Below are 20,729 nucleotides of genomic sequence, written 5' to 3'. Positions count from 1 at the left end.
GCTTGTGTAAGTTGGCTTGGAAGGATATGTGTCCTGAAAGGGTAAAAAAGGATACTTTAACCTCACGTTAGTCTTGCAGGTGGATCCACAAAGTAACTAGCCTTCTTACTCACATATATTAATGTCATTAGCTTACAAAACCTCTGTGTGATAGTAATTCTTTCTTACCAAAGGCTTCAAGGCTTGTGACTGACTTAATATCATGAAACTTAAGATGCCCTTTCAATCAGTTTTCCAAAATATATACTGGTAACTTTGAAACCTACTATGTTATATTGCCAGTATTCAACATAATGTATTGTTTGTAGCCTACTCCAGTGGGTTCAATCCATTCGGATCCTGCAATATCTTCCAACAGAGAAGCACATCCTCACAGAGATAAGATGCAACAGTCGAAAAATCAGGTATGCTGTCTGTCAACGTGTGCCATTTGTACTGTCATAGTTTTGCTTTAGTTCATGCTTCCAGTAAAACAGATGTTGTTTTCTTAGTACAGTATTTATTCATACAAGGCTTTTGATTCTTTAAATATACTCTCTGTATGTAATTCTGTATGTACTGTTCAGTGCTTTATTATGTAGTTAGGTTTATTGTCAGCATGAGGGAGGGAGAGAAAAAGGAAGTGTGAGAGAGACTTCCTGGATCAGTGGAGGCATATTGAAGAGCTGCTTCAAAGATAGTGCATATCGGATCATTATCCCTCCACACCAGCCTCTTTTTCAGACTGAATTTTCTTACCTGCTTTCACCATGGTTAATCATTACATCAGCGCTGACTTAAACTATTGCTATGGTTAACAAGGCTTCCTATTAAAATAGGATTTGAAGCCAGCATCAAACTCAGTTTTAAAATTTTATTTAGAGGAAACTCTGGTTAGTCCTCTGTGGTTACTGTTATTTACCTGTGTAATGATAACCATGTTTTAAATCCAGGGGCGAGGTGAATTTTGCCTAGAGTGCCTGGAAGGAGGGCACACATTGCCTTTCACCTGTCCCTGATCCATTTACTGTTGTTGAAGGTTGCTTTCTTGCCAGTCTCCAGAATGTAGCTTCTTGTTAAGAATGATATGAAGTCTTTAGACACAGCTTGAACTTCAGGTGTGAGCAAAGGTTTTGAAATACCTAGATTTCCCTGTGCTCTCATTGCTAGCTATCTTTTCTTAGCAAGAGCTCTATAGAAGTCAAACATACAGATGGGGAATGGTTCTAGCTCAGGTATTATACTTGTTGCTAAAAATTCTAATTGAGTTGCGGCCGTGACCAAAAGCATCTAAGTGTTGAGGTGTATAGTATAATTTTATAGCTGTTCCTGAAACAATTGGTTCAGTGTTTGCCCATAGTTCATGGAGTTCTCTAGAGTTTGTGGGTGGGATTCAGCTAACAAACCCTGCTAGGGGAAGCCCATGCTAGCTAACTCAATGGGGCATCCACCTCTCCCTAAAGAAATCTTGGAACACTGCATGTGGGGGAGAGAGGGCAGATTGTTCCGTCAGGCAATCAGAAGTGCTTGCTCTGGTGGAGTAATCTGCTTAGCCTTATGCTGAATTTGTCCCCACATATTTTGTATTTCTTGAAGTTGCTCTGCCATTTTTATTTAAATTATATTATTATCTTTACAACAAGGGCTGATTAAGAATACATATGCTATCAAATATTAACTGTAGCTCAAAGTTGCCAGTATTTTTTGAACCAAAGCTAGTGGCAGCAGCCTGGCCTGGTTACATCTATTCTATTATTTCCTTCAGCAGGACAGATAGCATTTTTCCAAAAGTAAACTGAGAGTAACTTGTGCCTATAAAATGAGTAGGTTTGTGCAGCCTGGCTCAAGACTTAGTGTACTTAATAGACTTGACACACAAGTACAAATGTGGATCTGTCAAAATAATTGCATTTTATTCTTACATTTTGTATAGAAAAATTAAATAGTACATTAGTATAAACACCACATTAAGTTTCTCATGTTAACTTCTGCTTTAAATTTTGGATTAAACAGTTTTGGCAGGTTTAAATGTTAGCTTTCAAATATTCAATGTATCTATGACAATCTGTATTGTATTGAGTGTGCATGCTATGGGAGTACTGTAGATCTCAGTTTTTAAGAATGCCTCATTCAAGTGAGCTTTTTAGAAAGCAAAGTTTATCCTGCCCCAAATGTCCCCAAGTATTCCTATTCTGCATGGGGTTTCATGTTTGAAGTTTTTGTTGAACATTTTCAATTACTTACTTTTTGTATATATTAAAAAAACTTTAAACATGTGTCTTTCTGTATTCAAATACATATGTATGCATAATGCTACATGTGCATAGATGCCCTTGTGTTCCTGTGATTTTTTTATTTTAATGTAGAATACAGCTGATTAGCCGCATGATGTGTTTAATATGTTCTGGGTTCTTATTCCTCCTCTTCCATGCATGCTTAATGCATTGTATAACTGGCAGTCGACAGACCACAGGGCAGCTTGGGACCCCCATCAGGCCAATCCCCATCACTTGAGAGCTCACCTAGCAGCTGACAGACATGGTGGCTCGGTACAGGTATTTTCTGTTATTTGCATGAATATTTCCACATCTTTATATCCTTGGACACACACGCCATGTGTGTAGTTTTCTGCTGAAAATTCTACTTCATAACCAAGTTTGTAACCACGCTCCTTTTGTGATAATATCCCTACTAAAAAAGATCACACAAAATTTGACTTCGTTTCTACAAATGCTTGTAGAAAAATACTCATCTGGAATTTTTTTTTGGGGGGGGGAAGTGTTTGGTATAGTTGACTGAGTTGACAGATGGAATGACACTCAGTGGTAGTGATAGAAATAACATTGGAGCCAAATGAATTTGGACTTTAGAATATCTGCAAAATATTGTGCTACTGGAATGTACGTAAAGAAGCTTTATGCCACCAGGAATAAGTTTTGGTATAGTAGGCTATTATATATCTAATATGCTTGTGCAGATGTCCTTCCACCCCAAACATATTATTAGTGCTGTTGGTTCTTTTAGTGGTGTTTCTTGTTAAACAGCCAGGAAATGGGATGCCTGGCTGCTGCATTTTCCATTTCCTCATGTAACTGATATGTTAGTGCCACAAGAACAGATGAACTCTTAAGTGGTACATGGGTGCTGCGGGAGTGACCTTTGTTAACGCAGGGTCTGGATGTAAAGTATTTCAGTGCTGAGGTTTGAACACATGCATCTCCTTCACATCTTCCACTTAGAAGGCTCTCACTGAATTGGAGTGCATGTTCAAAAGTAGCTTGTGAATCTATACTCTGCTTGCTTTTTCTCATTGCAAGTGTATCTATCGCTCCATCATAACAGAGGGGATTGAATTCGTATTAGTGGTATTGATGACAAAATTGAGCAATCTTCTCACAGTAAATACAGAACGAGTATGCATAAAAGCTAATCATTGAAATCCGCTGACCCTTTTCAATGGGCTTCCAATTCCTCATGAAAATTGAGTGGCAGATGGGAAGCTCTCTAAGATTCTGCTCTCCCTTTCCCCCATCTAAAATAAGGACCTGAGTAGCTCTTGCTTCTTTAATTGCAATCATATTGGTCCACTGGTTAATCTTGCTGTTTCCATAATCCTACCAACACTTGTACTTCGTTTCACTAATGCTTATACAAGGATAATTGAGGGTCTTCCTTTTTATTATTGAATGACACTGTGATAATTACAAATCACTGATACAGAAAGAAGGTACTTTCCTGACATATTTTTGTCCAGCCATAGTCACGATTAGCTAAAGCATGCTGTTGTCTCAAGTACTAGACAACAATAGAAGCGAAATGCTTTTCCCATACTGAGCGATTTTAATGGCTGTTGAGACAGAACTGGGATGCAATAGTTCACAGTGAGCAGGCAGAGACTATTTAAGAAAATTTATTTGCCATTTAATCATCAAAATCTCCAAGCAGTTTGCATAAAATATAAAATATGCATTGAAATGAATGATAAAAGCAGATGTTAAAAATTGGAGAGCCTGATTTTTTCCCCAGTATAAAATGAGCAGTTTCTAAAATACACATTATAAAACAAAACAACAGATTAAAATATTTGTTACATTTACATGTTTGGTAGACTTGGTTAAACAAAAATTGTTTCAGCAATTGCTGAAAACATTAAAGTGTGGGTACCCTCCTAATCTCCTGCCAACCTAGCAGTTCGAAAGCACATCAAAGTAGATAAATAGGTACTGCTCCGGCAGGAAGGTAAACAGCATTTCTGTGCACTGCTCTGGTTTGCCAGAAGTGGCTTAGTCATGCTGGCCACATGACCTGGAAGCTGTCTGCAGTCAAACGCCGGCTCCCTCGGCCTAAAGAGCGAGATGAGCGCCGCAACCCCAGAGTCGGTCACAACTGGACCTAATGGTCAGGGGTCCCTTTACCTTTACCCTCCTAATGCCAATGGGCAGGGAGCTCCAAAGTGAATTATTATTTGCAAGTGCAAAATGAACATTATTTGGTGCTTGTAAAAGTGTCAGTTTTGGTCACTGAAATGGTCACCGGTCTGTTAACAGCAGCCAGTGTGTCTGTAACCTCCAGACCATGCAAGATAGTTCAACTTGCTGCCCACTAGATGATGCAATGCAGGCTGTGAAATGTGACTTCTTTGCTGTTTGCACTGCCACATGGTATGCATGATTATGGGCATTTGGTTGGCTTCATGGTGAGACTTGTACCTCTTGCACTCTAGTCATCCAGCTTGCTTCAAATCCCATAGCTCTTCAGAATACCAAGGAGCCACTTGGGCTGCACAATGCCAGAGAAGAAGCTCAGAAGGAATATTTTCCATCAGTCTCTAAGGGTTGCCCATCCAAATGGATCCACTTCCCTTGCCAGGAGGGAATTACAGCTATCAATCCAAAATACCTACTATCATATCCAATACTATAATAATAATATCCCAAAGCTGGCTCGTTGAGAGGAAAGATTGGGTTTCTTTTAAAAAACAAACCTGAGTTGAACATCCGTGTAAAGAAAAGGGATGCCTGTTGTAATTTACAAGGGCACTCACGAGTATTTTTCTGATACTGGTAAACTGTCAGGCACTGCTGATCTTCATGAAGGACATTGTAAAACACCAAATGCCACCATTTATTTTTGCTGTTAATTTTGGTGAGAGCATTCTCACTCCTCACAGTAGTACAAATGAATCATTTTGACTTAGCATTTATATAGAGATCTCATTGCTTTTGTTCAGTAGAGTTTGTTAAGTGGTTCTCTGCTACAGCCATAGTGACAAAGGTGGGAACTAAGCTAGTGTTGTAATGGTGATTATAGGGAATGAGATGACTGTCGCTGTCGTCTGACACCTCCATGACCTGCTTTAATGGAAAAGGAACAAATTGCAAGTTGCTAATCTTGAAGTTTCTGCAATATTTTGTGGCAGATCTTCCTATAAATGATTTGGTAATATAAATGTGTTATAAGCACTATTCTTCAAGATATTCGTTTGGTCAGGATTTTGTGTGCTTGTGCAGTGAATTGGTGAGTTTTCCCATACATGCTTGGAGTCTTATAGCGGTTGTCTATAGAAATTAGTCCAGTCATGGTGCCATGACTGATATGTGACTACATCAGAATCATTGAAATATGTAGGTGCAATGCAATAAGTCTAGGTTTAAGTTCTTAGTGTGTTTTCAGTTCTAGCTGCCATGGACATTTTTTTATGGCAAGCTGGAATATAAATCTAGCAAATAATTAAAAACATATCCCATTCACTCTTTATTCCATGTTGAATCATGATGGTTTGTATTTTTCAGGGCATCTCAAATTAGGTAGTAAATTACAAAAGGAGATGTCCTTGGATATGACTTACTGACATATTTTAAGTCCTGTTCTGTTGCCGTGAGCTTTGAAGAAGGTTTCTGAATGGCTTAGATGTTTCCAATTCCTGACTACAACTACCAGAAACTGCTACAGGATCCTTCTACAAAGCATACAAAGAATTAAGCCCATAAATTTAACATCTTGTTGGGCTTGCTGCTTATGTTTGCAAAAGCTCACCTTGTGAACTTCTTGGGTGTTCTTGGGTTCCTGGATAATAAATAAATTTACCTTCACACAAACTGAACCATTTTAGGTTTGAGCCTGGAGTATTTATCTTTCGTTATGTAACATCTGAAATGAGTGGTTGGGTTGGGTTTCCAAATAAAATGTTCATAGTCAAAATTGGAGTTTAAGGTTGTGAATAGCTATTATGAATCATAATATTGAAATAAAAATGTGCAACTTGTGGGAGATCTCAAATACAAGTTTTCTGTAAAGGAAGAAAAACTTTTAAGTAAACTAATTCAGTAGTGACACCTGAAACTTTATTCTTGACTACTTTCCAATAGCATGCAGCCTATGTGCTTCTGGTTTAACGTCAGCACAGGAGAGGCTTGTGCCATTTGCAGCTAAAAAATAGCCTATTCCAGCAAATAGAGTATAGCTATGCAGTTCTATCCCACTTGATTTTAGTAACCTTTTTATAGTGCTGTGTTTTTGCTTGTTCAACATGCTAACGTTTAGGATCCTACATAAGAGGCTGTTAGCAAATCCATTCTTTATAATCTCCTTTGCAGCACAGATGAATCGGGCAGAGAGCATTGTTTACTGGCACAGCAGTATTGTTTGCTACTAGTGCTAAACAAACCAAAGAGTTGGCATGAGAGGGTCAGGTCCCAGTACCAGAGCAATGAGATAGGTTGTCTCTTTGAACTATGAATGGGAACCTAGTGTTGCTTTCATGGAAATGTACACTTCTAAACAGACACATCCCTTCTCCTACGACGTGAGGACCTGCCGTCATCACTAGCAGGTCAGCCTTGTGTGGCAAAATGTTCTTTGTGTTCACTCTTGTAAATGGGTGGACCGTATGTACTGTTGCCTCAAAAATAGTTTTATCGTGTTGGAAGATATTGGCCTACATTATTAACTTCGGCGGTTATAAAGCACCTGAAAGCATCTTAAAATGGAAAGCTTTAGCCTTGACCTTATGCATTCAAAATAGTTCACTGATCTCATTTACCTATCATTTTAGTAAGTACAGAATAGCAAAGCATCTGTTGGTAGTGATTAGGGTTTTTTGAAAGTCCCAAACATGTGGTTATGGTGCTTTGGGAAATCTGTCTTCAGTTTTATTCTGTCTATTTAGCTTCCATTAAAGCAAATGAATGATTCAAGTTGTGGAGAGAAATTTGTTGGTTGTCTAACACTATTTGACTTGTCAATGTGAGACATAAAAAAGAAAATTCTTCTGACTGTCCATTTTTCTCACTTGCTTTGATTTCTGGAAGAAACATACCGTTCATTGTTAGTGTTTCACTAGCTAGCCTCCTACATTCCTGTTTTACAAAAGTTTGCCTTAGTTCCTGAAAATGTCAGCTGAATAGCTCTGATGAATTGTCTCTTTCACAGTTCTTGTGTTGCAGTAACTTGAAACACTTATAAAAGGTCTTTTTAAAAATGGTTCTCTCTCCCCCCCCAGCAAATTATCCAGACATCTTATTTATTGTGAGAGGCAGATTTCACTTGGGGTTTTTTCTAAATATTTTAGACATGCCTATAGGCTTTTCTTTTCTTGTATTTTCTTTCCTTGTGGGACGCGGGTGGCGCTGTGGGTTAAACCACAGAGCCTAGGACTTGCCGATCAGAAGGTTGGCAGTTCGAATCCCCGCGTCGGGGTGAGCTCTCATTGCTCTGTCCCTGTTCCTGCCAACCTAGCAGTTCAAAAGCACGTCAAAGTGCAAGTAGATAAATAGGTACCGCTCCAGCAGGAAGGTAAACGGCGTTTCCGTGCACTGCTCTGGTTCGCCAGAAGCGGCTTAGTCATGCTGGCCACGTGACCCAGAAGCTGTACGCCGGCTCCCTCAGCCAATAAAACATGATGAGCACCGCAACCCCAGAGTCGTCCGCGACTGGACCTAATGGTCAGGGGTCCCTTTACCTTTATTATAGGCTCCCAGTTTGCTGTTGCTTTAGGGCTGGTCCACAGACCAATCTTGGACCTGCCATTTCTCTATCCATCAACTAGGTGATGTCTAATGATGAGCTGGGTGGTGAGGTTCAGTCCTGTTGGGTACTGTTTCATGAAGAGCATTCCCTCAACAGAATGTGTCGGTGAAACAGACTCCTGTAGCCAAGAAGACTGAAAACTGGCTGATGCTTTGTGGTTTTTGTAAGGAACAAGTCAGGTTTATATCAATTTTATTTCTTGAAATACACCCCCCAAAGTTTTTTCCTGATCTTTGGTAGTACCATGAGGCATGTAGCAAGCAAAGCAGATGTTTGGATATTATGGATGGGATTAACACAACGTTTCCTGCCAGTGGAAGCCCTGTGCAAAAGGACTTCTGCTTTCACAGTGGGGCCCATTGCTGCGCCCTAGAAATTGGCTATGGCGGGGTGGGAGAATGGCACACAGAAAGGGAGAGAGGAGATCATTCCATCTGGCATGCGAAATTCTTGCACACACAGGAAGTTGGTATAGTGTGATGTTTAATTCCGCCCTTTGGTAGAAATTGCACCGCTTGCTTATTAGGGTGAAAGTATACTCAGAAGCAGAAAAGGCTTGAAGAGTGTTTGGTATCATATTCATTATGTTTTTGTGGGCATGTACCTTCATTAAAATGGCCCTTCACAAGACATTCATAGGACAAGCCTTCATTCTCCCTTTTGTAGAATTTATTTTATTTATAAAAATAATTATGTACTCTTATATTACAAAAGTATATCAGAGTAGTTTACAACAGTAAAAACAAGAATACATAAAAACACGCAAAGATTAAAACCAGGAAACCATTGCCTGCATAGGCCTGGCAGAATAGAAAAGTTTTCAGCTGGCATTTACAAGTTGCCACAGGAGGCGCCACTGAATGTTGCCAATGCTTGAAGTTAAAGCTATATTTCATAGTAATAGCTGTTGCAATTTACGGCAAATCCTTTATTGCTAAATCTTCACTTTTTTCTCCTTTAACTAGTCATTTTTTTTGTAGATGGCTTTTTCTACAAGCAGTTGGAGAAAGTTTAGTAAAACTATGCACGAGGCTTGAATGGAAAAATAGTTATAACCTAGAAGTTACACATTAATATACTAATTTCAGCTCCTTATGCTATGAAACAAATATTGCACCAAATATGGGAATTTACTAGTGTATGATTTTTGGAAATACTTGTAATTGCAGGTTGTAAGCTCAACAAATGGAGAGCTCAACACAGATGATCCTACTGCAGGACGTTCAAATGCACCCATCACAGCCCCTACAGAAGTGGAAGTAATGGACGAAACAAAGTACGTATTATCTTATACAAAATAATCGCTATGTTACCATCACATATTGTGGTACTGAATGTGTGAGTTAGTCTGTCTTTTCAAGTGTAATTTCCACTATTTTTAGTTCATGACTTTAACTAGCAAATCACAAACTGCTTCAATAGTTTTGCATTTAAACTTGTTAAAAATTGAGGTTTTGTTATTTCCACAAAACCTCCAAGGCATAGGAGCATTTTAGTTTTTCAGTACCTAGTTCTCAAGATAGGACAGATTGGAGGGAACAAATACTTGACACGGGAGGGATTTCTGTTGCTTACAATGGGCAGTGTCATAGTACTACCCAGTAGGGGCATTCATGGTGCGCTTTAGATGCAGCTTTCCAAATCGCAGGGCCCCCCAAGGTACATGTGACCATGCGTGTTGAGCTGAAGTGCTTCAAATCCAATCGCTGCTTGTATTTGTCACTTTTTAACTTAGAAAGCTCTCAAAACTACTTACTCAAAAGAATGCAGATGAGTGCAGCTATTCTCTAGGGAAGGCTGCAGCTTGAGTCCCTTTTCTAGGGAATTGAAGCACTATTGCCACTTTTCTAGGGACTCAACAGAGCATATTTCTTCCCTCCTCCACCTGATTAGTACAGTAAATTGGAGGTGGGTGCATCTTTTCATAAACCCATGTAAGTACCCTTTTCTCTTAACTCTAAATAACTCAAGATCTTCATACGCCAGTGATGTGGTAGTGGTAAAAGGAATAGGGCTTTATTGACACCTAAAAGAACCCCTCTGCATGTGAGCATGGGACACTTTTAGGGTATACTTATACCGTCATTGAAAATTTTGCAAAGCAAATTGCATAGCAAAGAAGCAAAGTTTGTGCATTTGTTGTACTGTAAAATATCGTTTCGGTTCTTGATAACTTCGGTGTTATGTTATATATGCAAAATGCAGCACTTTTACAATGGATAGCATTCTGATTCTCTTTCCCCTTTGTATTTTCTTTGTATTAGCTGCCAGAAAGTGTTGAACATGTGGTGAGTTCTAAAGTGCAGGCAGGCAGAAAAAGGCTCCAGAGCATTTTAAAAACAAAAGAGCTCTCAAGAGCAAAGTACAATTGGAAAACCATTACAAATGAATTCTAATGGCTTTTGCTATTGGTCTTTTTTAACATGAGAAACTTACTACCTTATCGAGGAGCACTTTTGCCTGCTTCTGTTTCTGCTTGTTTTTCAAATCTTGGTGTACTTTTATCTAATACTTCTAAATTTTTGTTTTAATGTCAATGATTATATGCAGTAGTTTACCTATTGGGATGCCATTATAGAGGGCAGACTATTTTTTTTAGGTGCTAACATCATAAACAATTAAAGCACTATTGCCACTAAGTTATAGCAGATATTTATGAAAGTTTAGTCATTGGTAATTATTTGCTAACTGATAGCTCAACCTGTGTACATTTGCATTTCTCAAATTCATACTTTTGCGTATTCCCTGACTTCATTGCTGAATGCAATCTGTGCACAAAGCTAATTTTTATCATACTGATTTACTAACCCTGTAACTAAATGGCAGATTTTCTAAAGTGGTGGAAGAGCTTGTCAAACTTACGTTGTTTGGTATTTGTACCAGACAATTGGGAGACACAGGGGCGTTTTCTTGAGGCATATTAAGGTTAAAACAACATAATCCAGTGTATTTGTTTAAACATGAGCTATAATAATATACAAGCGAACATAAATATATTGGTAGAGGTCACAGCCTAAAATACATTGATGAAAGCTGTGTAAACCTGCCTCAGTAAAGCTGCAGAACAAGCATGGTGTCAGGTACACAATAGTCATGGCAAATAAAATAAATCATAAAAGTGAAAATACTGCTTTGTTCATCTCATTCAGAGAAGAAAACGCTTTGTGGGATGGACCAATAATATATCCTATCTAGAACTGGGAATGATAATCAGACTGTGCAAAATCTTGTCACAAAAATAGTGTGCCCTGGCTGCAATTTGAAGTGAAAGTTTTGCGCCTGCCTAGGAAAAATTTCCATGCAGTGCAGAACGAGCAGGCAAAGATGCATTTCAAAAGAAGCATTGTCGCACTGACCGAAAAGATCCTATCACTGATGACATCCTTACATGCATCACGTATGGTATCGCAGTCATCCCTTTTCAGTACAAATGAGCTCTCAGCTAGCTTTATCTTTGCACAAACCTGGGATGAATGTGGGAAGTTCTTTCATGCTGGCTCTTGCTCATGTTGATGTCAACAGTAGTGGGAAGTGCAAATGACTAGAGAACATTTCTTCTTGAACTGTGTATATGTCAAGTCTCTGTGAACTATTGTGTACATGTGAAAATTGTTCATGAGCTTTTGCGTCACCTTATTTGTTTATTTAATATACTTTTATTCAGCCCTATAGCCAGATTTTAGGGCAGGTTACTAATCAATTAAAGTACAGATGACCTAAGAGCTGTGCAGAACAGATAAAACAAACTTAATGGTAGCTCAATCATAAAAAATACATTATGGAGTCAGCAGGACTCCTTAAAACAACAAACTAATGCTAGCATATATATTTTTTTAATGCCTGTGCAAATAGGTGTTGTAATGCCAGCAGAGTCAGTGGCAGGTATAGTCCTTCCCTAACCTTGGATATTGTTTATGATTATGTCCTAGAGTTAGATTGGAAGACATCAATGGAACCAGCTTGGGGGGGAATCAACTTCTCACATTGTTCCAAAAACCCCACCAACACTGAGGAGTTAGGGAACAAAACCCCTCCCAAACTGCAAAGGGTAGTTCCTTGAGTGACAGGTTATTTACTGCCTAAGTGCAATAGGGAGAAATGCCCACGGGATTGCACCATTAATGTATTAAATAAGTGCTGGTTATAAGAAAGACTATAAAAGAATATTTTAGAAGCATACCATCTCTAGGCTAAACAAAGAAAACCTTTGCAATGCATATATTGTGTGGCAAAGGGATGCAAAGTCTAGTGGTAAGAATGAAAAGTGTAAAAGTACTAACTGTAAAATAACATGGTTTAGTAGTCAGATTTACACCATTGTTTTGATGCAGAATCAGTGGCAAGCTTAATCTTCATACTTCCTTCTTCTTCTTCTTCTTGCTGATTCAAATCATGAGTTAAATTGCCTTGATTTCATTCAGACACCCTGATTCAAAGCCTCAGAGCCTAAGCCACCCATTTCCTTTTCACTAATGAAAGTAGCTTCCTCCTCCCAGGCAATTTCACTGTATCTTATAGAAGCATTGATCCAGTTTAGAGATTAACTGAAGGCTAGAAAGGAACATAGGAGTCAGGCCATTGGTCCATCTAACTCAATATTGTCTACATTGACTGCCAGTGACTCCTCAGAGTTTCAGGCAGGAATCTCTCCCAGCCCTACCTAGTGTTGCAGAGCATTGAACCCAGGATGTTTTGCATGCAAAACAGCTACTCTGAGCTATAGTCCATCATCTTTATTCTCTCTGAGACTGAGCAGTGAGGTGGAGTTCATTCGAGATGCTGGAGAAATGCGCATGTTCTGCGTTCCTTCCCCACGTTGTAGCCCTTTTCCTTGAAGTGGTGAAGCATGTACAGTACTAGGAAGCATGCCTTCCTGACAGCTACTATCCTTTGCTTCATTTCTCAGTACTGAGAAGAGTGGGGAAGGGGAGGGAGTTGGGTAGGTGGGTTAGCTGCTTTTTCTATTAGGATGGAGATGTTGGCCAGTCTTTACATCTATTTGTTAGCTCAATCCGACCTTTTCTTGGCAGTTTGATTGGTAACTGATTTGAGTCACCTGCTCCTGTCTGTCTGTCACCGTACCTTTCCACCACCCATTAGTAATTACATGAGATAAAGTGGGAGGAAACGTGGGAAATAGGAGATTCGTAGGTGTGTGGCTCTGCATGTGAGGAGGAGGAAATGACAAAGGACCAAATGTTGCTCTTTATGCTCTCACTTCATCCTCTCAGGGTTTCTCCCCCCTGGGTAGCCCTTTCTTAAAATTCTGCTTCCTAAATCTGTCTCTCTCTCTGTTTTCTTTCTTGGAATATCTTCTAGTATTCTGTATGCGTGTGTGTCCTTCATTTGTTGTAAATGGGCAAATAAGCTTACTAACAACCCACTGTTATCCCTGTTGTCATAGTCTCTGTAGTATTTCAATATTCACACTTGGAGTCCTTTGGAAAATATAAATAATTGTTGACTGGCTTTCTTAGCTCTAAATCACATTTGGCTACCATAGTTTACAATCAGTATCTAAACTTCTGTTCACCTGGAAAGGAAGTCACCTTGAAACGCAACATATATTTCAGGTGGAATTCTAAATACTTTGGAGTTTTTTGTGAAATTCCCTTTGGGGTTTTTTGAGTTTTTAAAAAATCAGTTGTAGGCCTGGCAACAGGATTCAGCCTGGTTGGGCATTTCTTGGAGTTCATATCAGGAGGCTGGTCCTTTGGCAACTACCGACAACAAGCCTGGTAAAAGAGCATCAGTAGCTGCCACCAAGAGTGCATCTGGGGTCTGCTTCCCCCTTCAGCCTGAGCTATGCTGTCTGTTTTTGTTGCTTTCTACAAATATTGCCTCCTTGTTGGGAACTGGCCTGGACCAGCCCTTAGAGGCATAGGAATAGGAGTGGAATGTTTGCTGCCTGCTATTTAAAGGTGTGGGAAATATCAAATTGAGTATCAGAGACAGAAGGGGCATGTGAAACCAATGACACGTTGCAGTGTGCAGTGCTCCTGTTCATGTTTACAGTCAGCCATGCTCTCTTCCAGAATATTTCATTCTCCCTGCCCCATGTTTTTAGGTCCACCTTCTTTACAACAGGCAGTGTGTTCTGCACCCACTGAGCAGGCACAATCCTCACTGAGCTGTTTTTGTACTCCTGCAAAGTACTTTGAGGCTGTCTCATCTAGATAAGCCTGGCTTGTGGCTTTATTTTGCAGCTCTTTGATGCATATTTGTATCTCCACACCCCCATCATTTGGCTGGAACAATCATGTTTTCCAGGCATATAGAAATTCAGTAGTTGTTGTTGTTTAAAAGGTTAGCATGCTTTCCAAGAAACAGATGAGTTACTCCAGCAGAACTTGATGACTGTAAGCCTAAGAGAGGCGGAAAAGCTCCTGAAAACAATTAGACAACCAAAGTCAAAGTTGATGTAAGCAACAAGAAATTAAAAGCCTATAAAATAGACCTGGAAAATCCTGAAGTGCAGGCACATCTTAAAAGTAAATGATGGGAAAGGTCACATACAGAGATGTTAAGGGAAAAGGAGATTTCCTTTCCCATGCCTTGGCGCTCAGCCTCGGCAAGATTTGACACTTTACTTTGTAGGTGGGGAGCAGACAAGTTGTTAAATCAACTATATTATAGACCCGTGACATTGCACAGGGCAGTTTAGTTTTGCATGCATTTGCCTGCAGTGAGAACAAAGGTCCTGAAAATAGTTAACTACTGTTTGCACAAAGCAATTAAGTCCTAAATCATTTTATAGCCTTTAGAACAAGGGCAGTATAAGTTCATGTAGACTATAAATGCCTTCTTCTGTGTTACAGGTCATGAGTATGTATCTACTTTTCTCACAGACTTGGAATTTCTGCCTCAAAGGGGATAGATAGTAGAACGCCTCAGAATAGTAACTGTGTGTTATACATGGGAAAGCGAGGCCCTCTAGTGACCATTTATAGTTAAGAGCATATCATTGGCTGCAACTGGTATTCTACAGTTGTGTGAATATCTTTTCAATGCAAACAAAGCAGTTACAATGTTTTATGAAATGTGTATTTGTCCAAATAAACAGGGTGATGTTGAGGATAGTGTTATGCATGTATTAGCATCAATTTCTTCAAGTCTTATCGTAATGTGTTTTGATAATCGTTTATATCAGCCTTCCCAAACCTGGTGTGCCCTCCTTGTTCCTCATATTTTTTTATTTCACTAGATTATTTTTGGGTCACCTAATAACAAAGGTGGTCTAGCAAATAAAATGAAATAAAAATGCACCCAAAGTCACAAATAAAACAGTAGAACAAAACACAAAAAAGCAGGAATAAAATACACAGTACTAAACCACTTAAAGTAGAGATTAGTCAAATCCACTGAGGTTAAACAATGTTTGAATTTACAATACTTAGAATTATGCTTCTCAGAATCACCCAGATTTTATTAAGCCCCTTTGATATGGTTGGGGTTCAGCCTATTTTCAGTTGGCTATAATCAGAAATTGGGCTACTATTAATATATCCAAAGTTAATCACTTTTGGATTTGCATAATATCTTCATTCAAGCAAGCCTTCCAAAATTGACTGCCATTTTAGCATGACAAGACTGAGGCACTGTTAATGGGTGGTTCCCTAGATTGGATGGATGGGATTACACTTCCTCTGAAGGAGCTGATACACTGTTTGGGAGTACTCCTGGATCGATTGCTGTTGTGTGAAGCTCAAGTGGTCTTGGTGGCGCAGAGTGCCTTTCATCAGCTTTGCCTAGTGCCCCAGCTACGCCCCTATCTGGACACAGGGATAGCTTAACTTCTGTTAACCTCTAGGTTAGATTACTGCAACGCATTATACATGGAGCTGCCTCTGAAGACAGTTCAGAAACTTTAGTTGGTGCAGAATTCAGCAGCCAGGTTGCTGATCCTACTGCACTACCAATTAGTTTCCAGCCCCAATTCAAAGTGCTGGTTTTGACCTAGAAAGCCTTAAACCGCTGAGGAACTCAATACCTCTAGGACCACCTCTCCTCATATGAACCATCCTGGATCCTGCAACCATCATATAAGGCCCTTCTTTGTGTGCCTTCTCTGCAAGCGCTCGGGAGGGCAGCAACAGGAGAATGGGTATTTTCTGTGTTGGCTCCCCTTTTAGGGGATACTCTCCCCAGAGACGCTCTCCTGGCACCCTTGTTACATATCTTTAGGTGCCAGGCAAAAACATTCCTTTTCCAGGCCTTTGGCCAACTAAACAGTCTATGGCCTTTTAAACGGTGAAGGGTGGTGTTTTTCTTTGTTACGGTGGTATGTATTTTTTGTGTTTTTATATTGTAAGCCACCCTGTGATCCTCGAATGAAGGGGAGTATGCAGATCATATAATGTATGCAAACCGTACATTGTCTTACCCTTTGAACCTTCTTGTTCATCATTGAGTACACTGGCTGGTGGCAGCTTTTCTTGAGTGTGAATTTGCCTCCCACTTTTCCTCTGCTGGCCTTACTGGGGTTAGCATGAACCCTGATTAATGGTGGTGCCAAGTTTAAGTGAACAGAGGGAATTCACACTCAGTAAGGGAGAGTGTGGTCAGTTGTACGACCCGTGTCTCTTAAGACAATACTGTGTCTTCAGTGGCCTTTTCTCTAATACAGTGGTGCCCCGCAAGACGAAATTAATTCGTTCCGCAATTTTTGTCGTCTAGCGAATTTTTCGTCTTGCGAATCACGAAATCCCATAGGAATGCATTGAAAATCAATTAATGCGTTCCTATGGTCAAAAAAAGTCCAAACAAAGCCAAATTTGGTACAACAACAGTTTATTAACTGCTCTTTAAAGTCACACATACTGTAAAGAGCAGTTCAAAAATTTAAGGGAAAATAAATTAACTTTATAAACAAAACATGTCTTTGTTTTTAGACAAAGAAAAAAAAGTCGCGAGACGTTTTCGTCTTGCGAAGCAAGCCCATAGGGAAATTCGTCTTGCGAGGCAAATCGAAAACAGAAAAACCTTTCGTCTAGCGAGTTTTTTGTCTTGCGAGGCATTCGTCTTGCGGGGCACCACTGTACTTAGAAATGGGTCTCATGTTCTGTAGCATCGTCTGTATAGGCTGTTGAAAGGGGAAAAGGGGATTTTTGCTTGTCATCCTGGGACTTATTTTGCAGCATACTACAGGGTGCAGTTACAACTCTGTATTGATGTTAAAGAATACTGAACGGACATGGGGCAGAGATCCCCAACTTTGCAATGTTTTAGAAGTTAGCAGTGTCATTTTTACTCAGACATTCAGGATTTTGCTGTAATGTTCATCTTTTGACATTTCACACTTTAATGCCTAAGCCGCTTGGTTGCTTGCACAAAGGCAGGAACACATTCTTGTTCTATTCCTTTGCTAGAGCGGGGACATAGCCTGCTCCATGTTCTGTATAAAGACCTGAGAGAGTTGGATGGAACGTTATGACACCAGTGAATAAACTGGTACAAACATCCACCAACTCTCTTTCCTGTTTGGCTACCCATAATGCTATAGTGTAACTGTCAGCATTTATCACTTACTGATGGCATGAACACTATCAAATGGTAAAAGAGGCTATATAAGTAATTCTTCACTATATAAAGAAAACCTTAAAAAGTGAAAGCCATTCCTACAAGCCATTCTCTTGATTCAGACACATGTTGCTTAAGTCAAAAGCAAAAGATTCAACGGCATCACATGTTTAAAAAATAACAACAGATAAACCAGCCCCCAAAGCCACACAAAATATGCCCACTGATGTCTACAGATTTATGTTCAAACATTGCCATGCCTAGTTCATATACTGTTTGTTAGTAGCTAATGAAACCAACGTACAGGGATCTGTTGTCTTGTGTTGTACTTATTTTTCCCCTCCTAGATGTTGATTCCACATAACTATACCACCTTCATTGCACCATCTGCATAGATATCAGATGATGAAATGTTTTAGAAGTCTGCTTTATTACACTTATTTCCCTATAAGTCGATGTGATTTGTCTTTAACCTGCTTTGAACTGGCTTAATTTTCTTAACTGTATTTAGATTAGCATGATATTTCTATCAGAGATGCCTTGTTCTGCATGTAAGACCATTTTCATTTCACAATTGCAGGTGCTGCTGTTTTTTCAAGCGAAGGAAAAGGAAAACCATTCAGCGTCACAAATGACTTTGGAAGAAGGCAGACCATGGGGAATTACTTACTTGCTCATCTGCTATATCGTGATTAGTGACCACACGTTTTTCTGGCACCCCTGTTTCAATGAGAAGGTCCTCATACTTGCTTTGATTTGGTGGTTCAACATACTTAGTTTGGATCATCTCTTCTGGAAGCTTTAAATCTGTGTCCACATGAGTATATATTTGACCACTAAGATACTGGACCAATGGGGAAAAAATGCTGCTCTTTCCTGCAGCAAAACTAAACTGTCATAGAAAACATTAGCAGTGATTAGCTGAAGACCAGATATTTCATAAACCTGGCATGTGCTGAGGTTTTTCTGATGCCATACCGAAAGCAGGTGATTTTTCAGAGAACAATGGACATGAAAGCATAACTACCCAAACATTTGAAATACGTCTTGCTTTAAGATTTCTTTTGTCAGTAACACTTGCATTGATTTCCCCCTCCCCCATTGCTTTGAAGGTACTGCATTTGTAAAATTGTTACCATTAAATCCTATCAGAAAACATGGTACAGTCACTGCCCCAGTGGTACTGAGACAGAAGCAAGAGAAGGAGTCCTCTGATGCCAAAAGTCTGTGCTGTGGTTTCTAGGGGAGCAGGTGAATCACTGTTGGTAAAATCTGGATTTAAAACTCAGCTTTTGTTGTGCCTCTAATTGAAATGCAGTGTAGTAGAAGTGGCAATAGTGCTTGTACAGAAATAATGTTTGTATAATGCAAGTTGTGCTTCCAGTTATGTCCGACACAAAGGCTGAAACTTCAGAAAGATGCTTAGGAGTTATGAAAAAACACACTACAAGGAAATAAGTGTGAACATGAATCGGGGAATACATTCAACAAAAATTAATCAAAAGCTAGTGCTGAATAACAAGTTTCAAGGTGAAGGTCTGGATGTGCCATGTAACAAAATTTAGGTATGTTTGTAAATTATTTTGCTATTTGATTTAAGAGAAGAAATGGATTGGATGTAATACTGCCTTTAATGAATGCTAGCCCTTAGTTCCTGATCACAGCCGGGGGTTCCTGGAACTTTCTTACGCTTTGGTGAAATATTGCGACACTAAGAAACAGTTAATAGCCTTGGTCAGGTACTTTCCTCATAGCTCCTTGAAGTGCCTGTATTATGAACAAGCGAACTGTTCAGTAGAAAAGGCAGCCCCCCCCCATTGTTTCATTTAAAGCCATAATGACAGAGGTGTGCTTTTGTCATGTTTAGCTGCCAGCATCATGTGGAGAATGGAGCAAAGGAAGTAAAATGGCTAGACAGATTTGTTGACCAAAACTCAATGGTTTGTTTCCTTTTAAAAAGAGCCTCCTAGAGCTAACTTTTAATAACTTTGTCTATCAGTGCATGCCTTTGGGCATACTTATTTATTTTTAATATCTTGTGGTAACATTCAAAATGTGTATTAAAATCGATAAATGCACACCTTTGGATTCATTATTGCATTTACAGGGATTGTTTTGTAATTTATTTTTTTCCCTTAACAGCCAAAAGTGCAGTGCATTGTCTTGAAATTAGGTGCACATAAGAACACATTGTGCAGATCTGGTCATTGTTTGTCACTGTTGCTGTTAATGACTTTAGTAAATCCTTGGTATACAAGCTTGAACCTGGCCTATTAAAACTTAGACTATATTACTTGGTCGAAAGTTTTCACTCTACCTGTTTGTATTATTGATAATGTCTTAAACTCCCAATGAGAGTTTTTAATTTTTATTTGAGCTGAGAAGGTAGCCATCCTAATGTGAACACTTTCTTTGCAGTATTTGACCAAATTTTTCTTCATAATATTTGTAAATACATGCAGTATCCTATCATACACCTGTTCGATTTCATCTTCAAGGGTTTCTTTGGCCTGTACAGTGTTTATATGATCTGAACTCCTTACACATAATCCAATTATGGACTTGAAGATTAAAAAAATATAAAACCTGTTTGTTTACTGCAAAGACCAGAATCTAGTCATGGCTATTTAGCAATATTTTTAAGTACTCCACTTTAATGCTAAGGAAGACCTTGTCCTCGCAACACACAACTGGTCAGTAGTAAGTTATGCAGTTATGTTCAGGTTAAGCCAACAATGTTTGCATTTATATGCTTTTTCCCTGTCTAAACTAATAAAATCAACATTGCCTGAATGTCTGAATAATAAAACACATCCCTGTTTAAAAATATGTAACAGATGAAGAAGAAAAAATAAAGGTAGTTTTTTTACTTGTCTCTTCCATCTTTTCCACAGCATTGAAACTGTGAAGATAAGGGACTACAAGGGACAACTGGCCTATATCCACTACCACTAACCATTTTTAATTTAAAGTCTGTACACAACTATGAAAAGAATCAATAGGCATATTTCATGACTTCATTGCAGATACAGGCTTGTAGTGGCATGTGCTACTCCTTCAAATACCAAGCTGAAAGTAATTACTGACGGTACTCTAGTTTTTAACAACTTCAGATAAGGAGTATCTAACTTAGGCTTGCAAAATTTATTTCTTACCAAGGTGAAGGTATGCCATTGTCCATGCATTATGGCCTTTTTCTATCT

General features: G+C 39.1%; 1 protein-coding gene across 6 annotated transcripts in view; it reads left to right on the top strand.

Annotated features, from left to right (window-relative positions):
* Positions 1–20,395, top strand: part of CSNK1G3 (casein kinase 1 gamma 3) — a 49,559-nt gene extending 29,164 nt beyond the window's left edge. Inside the window, exons 11-15 of one of the 6 annotated variants that reach the window (XM_083464589.1) lie at positions 309–404; positions 2,439–2,528; positions 9,177–9,283; positions 10,272–10,295; positions 18,107–20,395. In XM_083464589.1, coding sequence (XP_083320715.1) covers positions 309–404; positions 2,439–2,528; positions 9,177–9,283; positions 10,272–10,295; positions 18,107–18,161 — 372 coding nt within the window. In that variant the 3' untranslated portion in view covers positions 18,162–20,395. Of the gene's footprint in view, positions 1–308; positions 405–2,438; positions 2,535–9,176; positions 9,284–10,271; positions 10,296–18,106 lie in introns of all 6 variants that reach the window. The other 5 variants (XM_083464588.1, XM_083464592.1, XM_083464591.1 and 2 more) reach the window with 5 other exon arrangements.
* Positions 20,396–20,729: the final 334 nt, after the last annotated feature.

Source organism: Podarcis liolepis (genome assembly GCF_965112155.1).
Source record: "Podarcis liolepis genome assembly, chromosome: 11".
Classification (NCBI taxonomy): domain Eukaryota; kingdom Metazoa; phylum Chordata; class Lepidosauria; order Squamata; family Lacertidae; genus Podarcis; species Podarcis liolepis.
The sequence above is the reverse complement of the archived record's forward strand: the minus strand, read 5'-3'. Positions and strand labels throughout refer to the sequence as shown.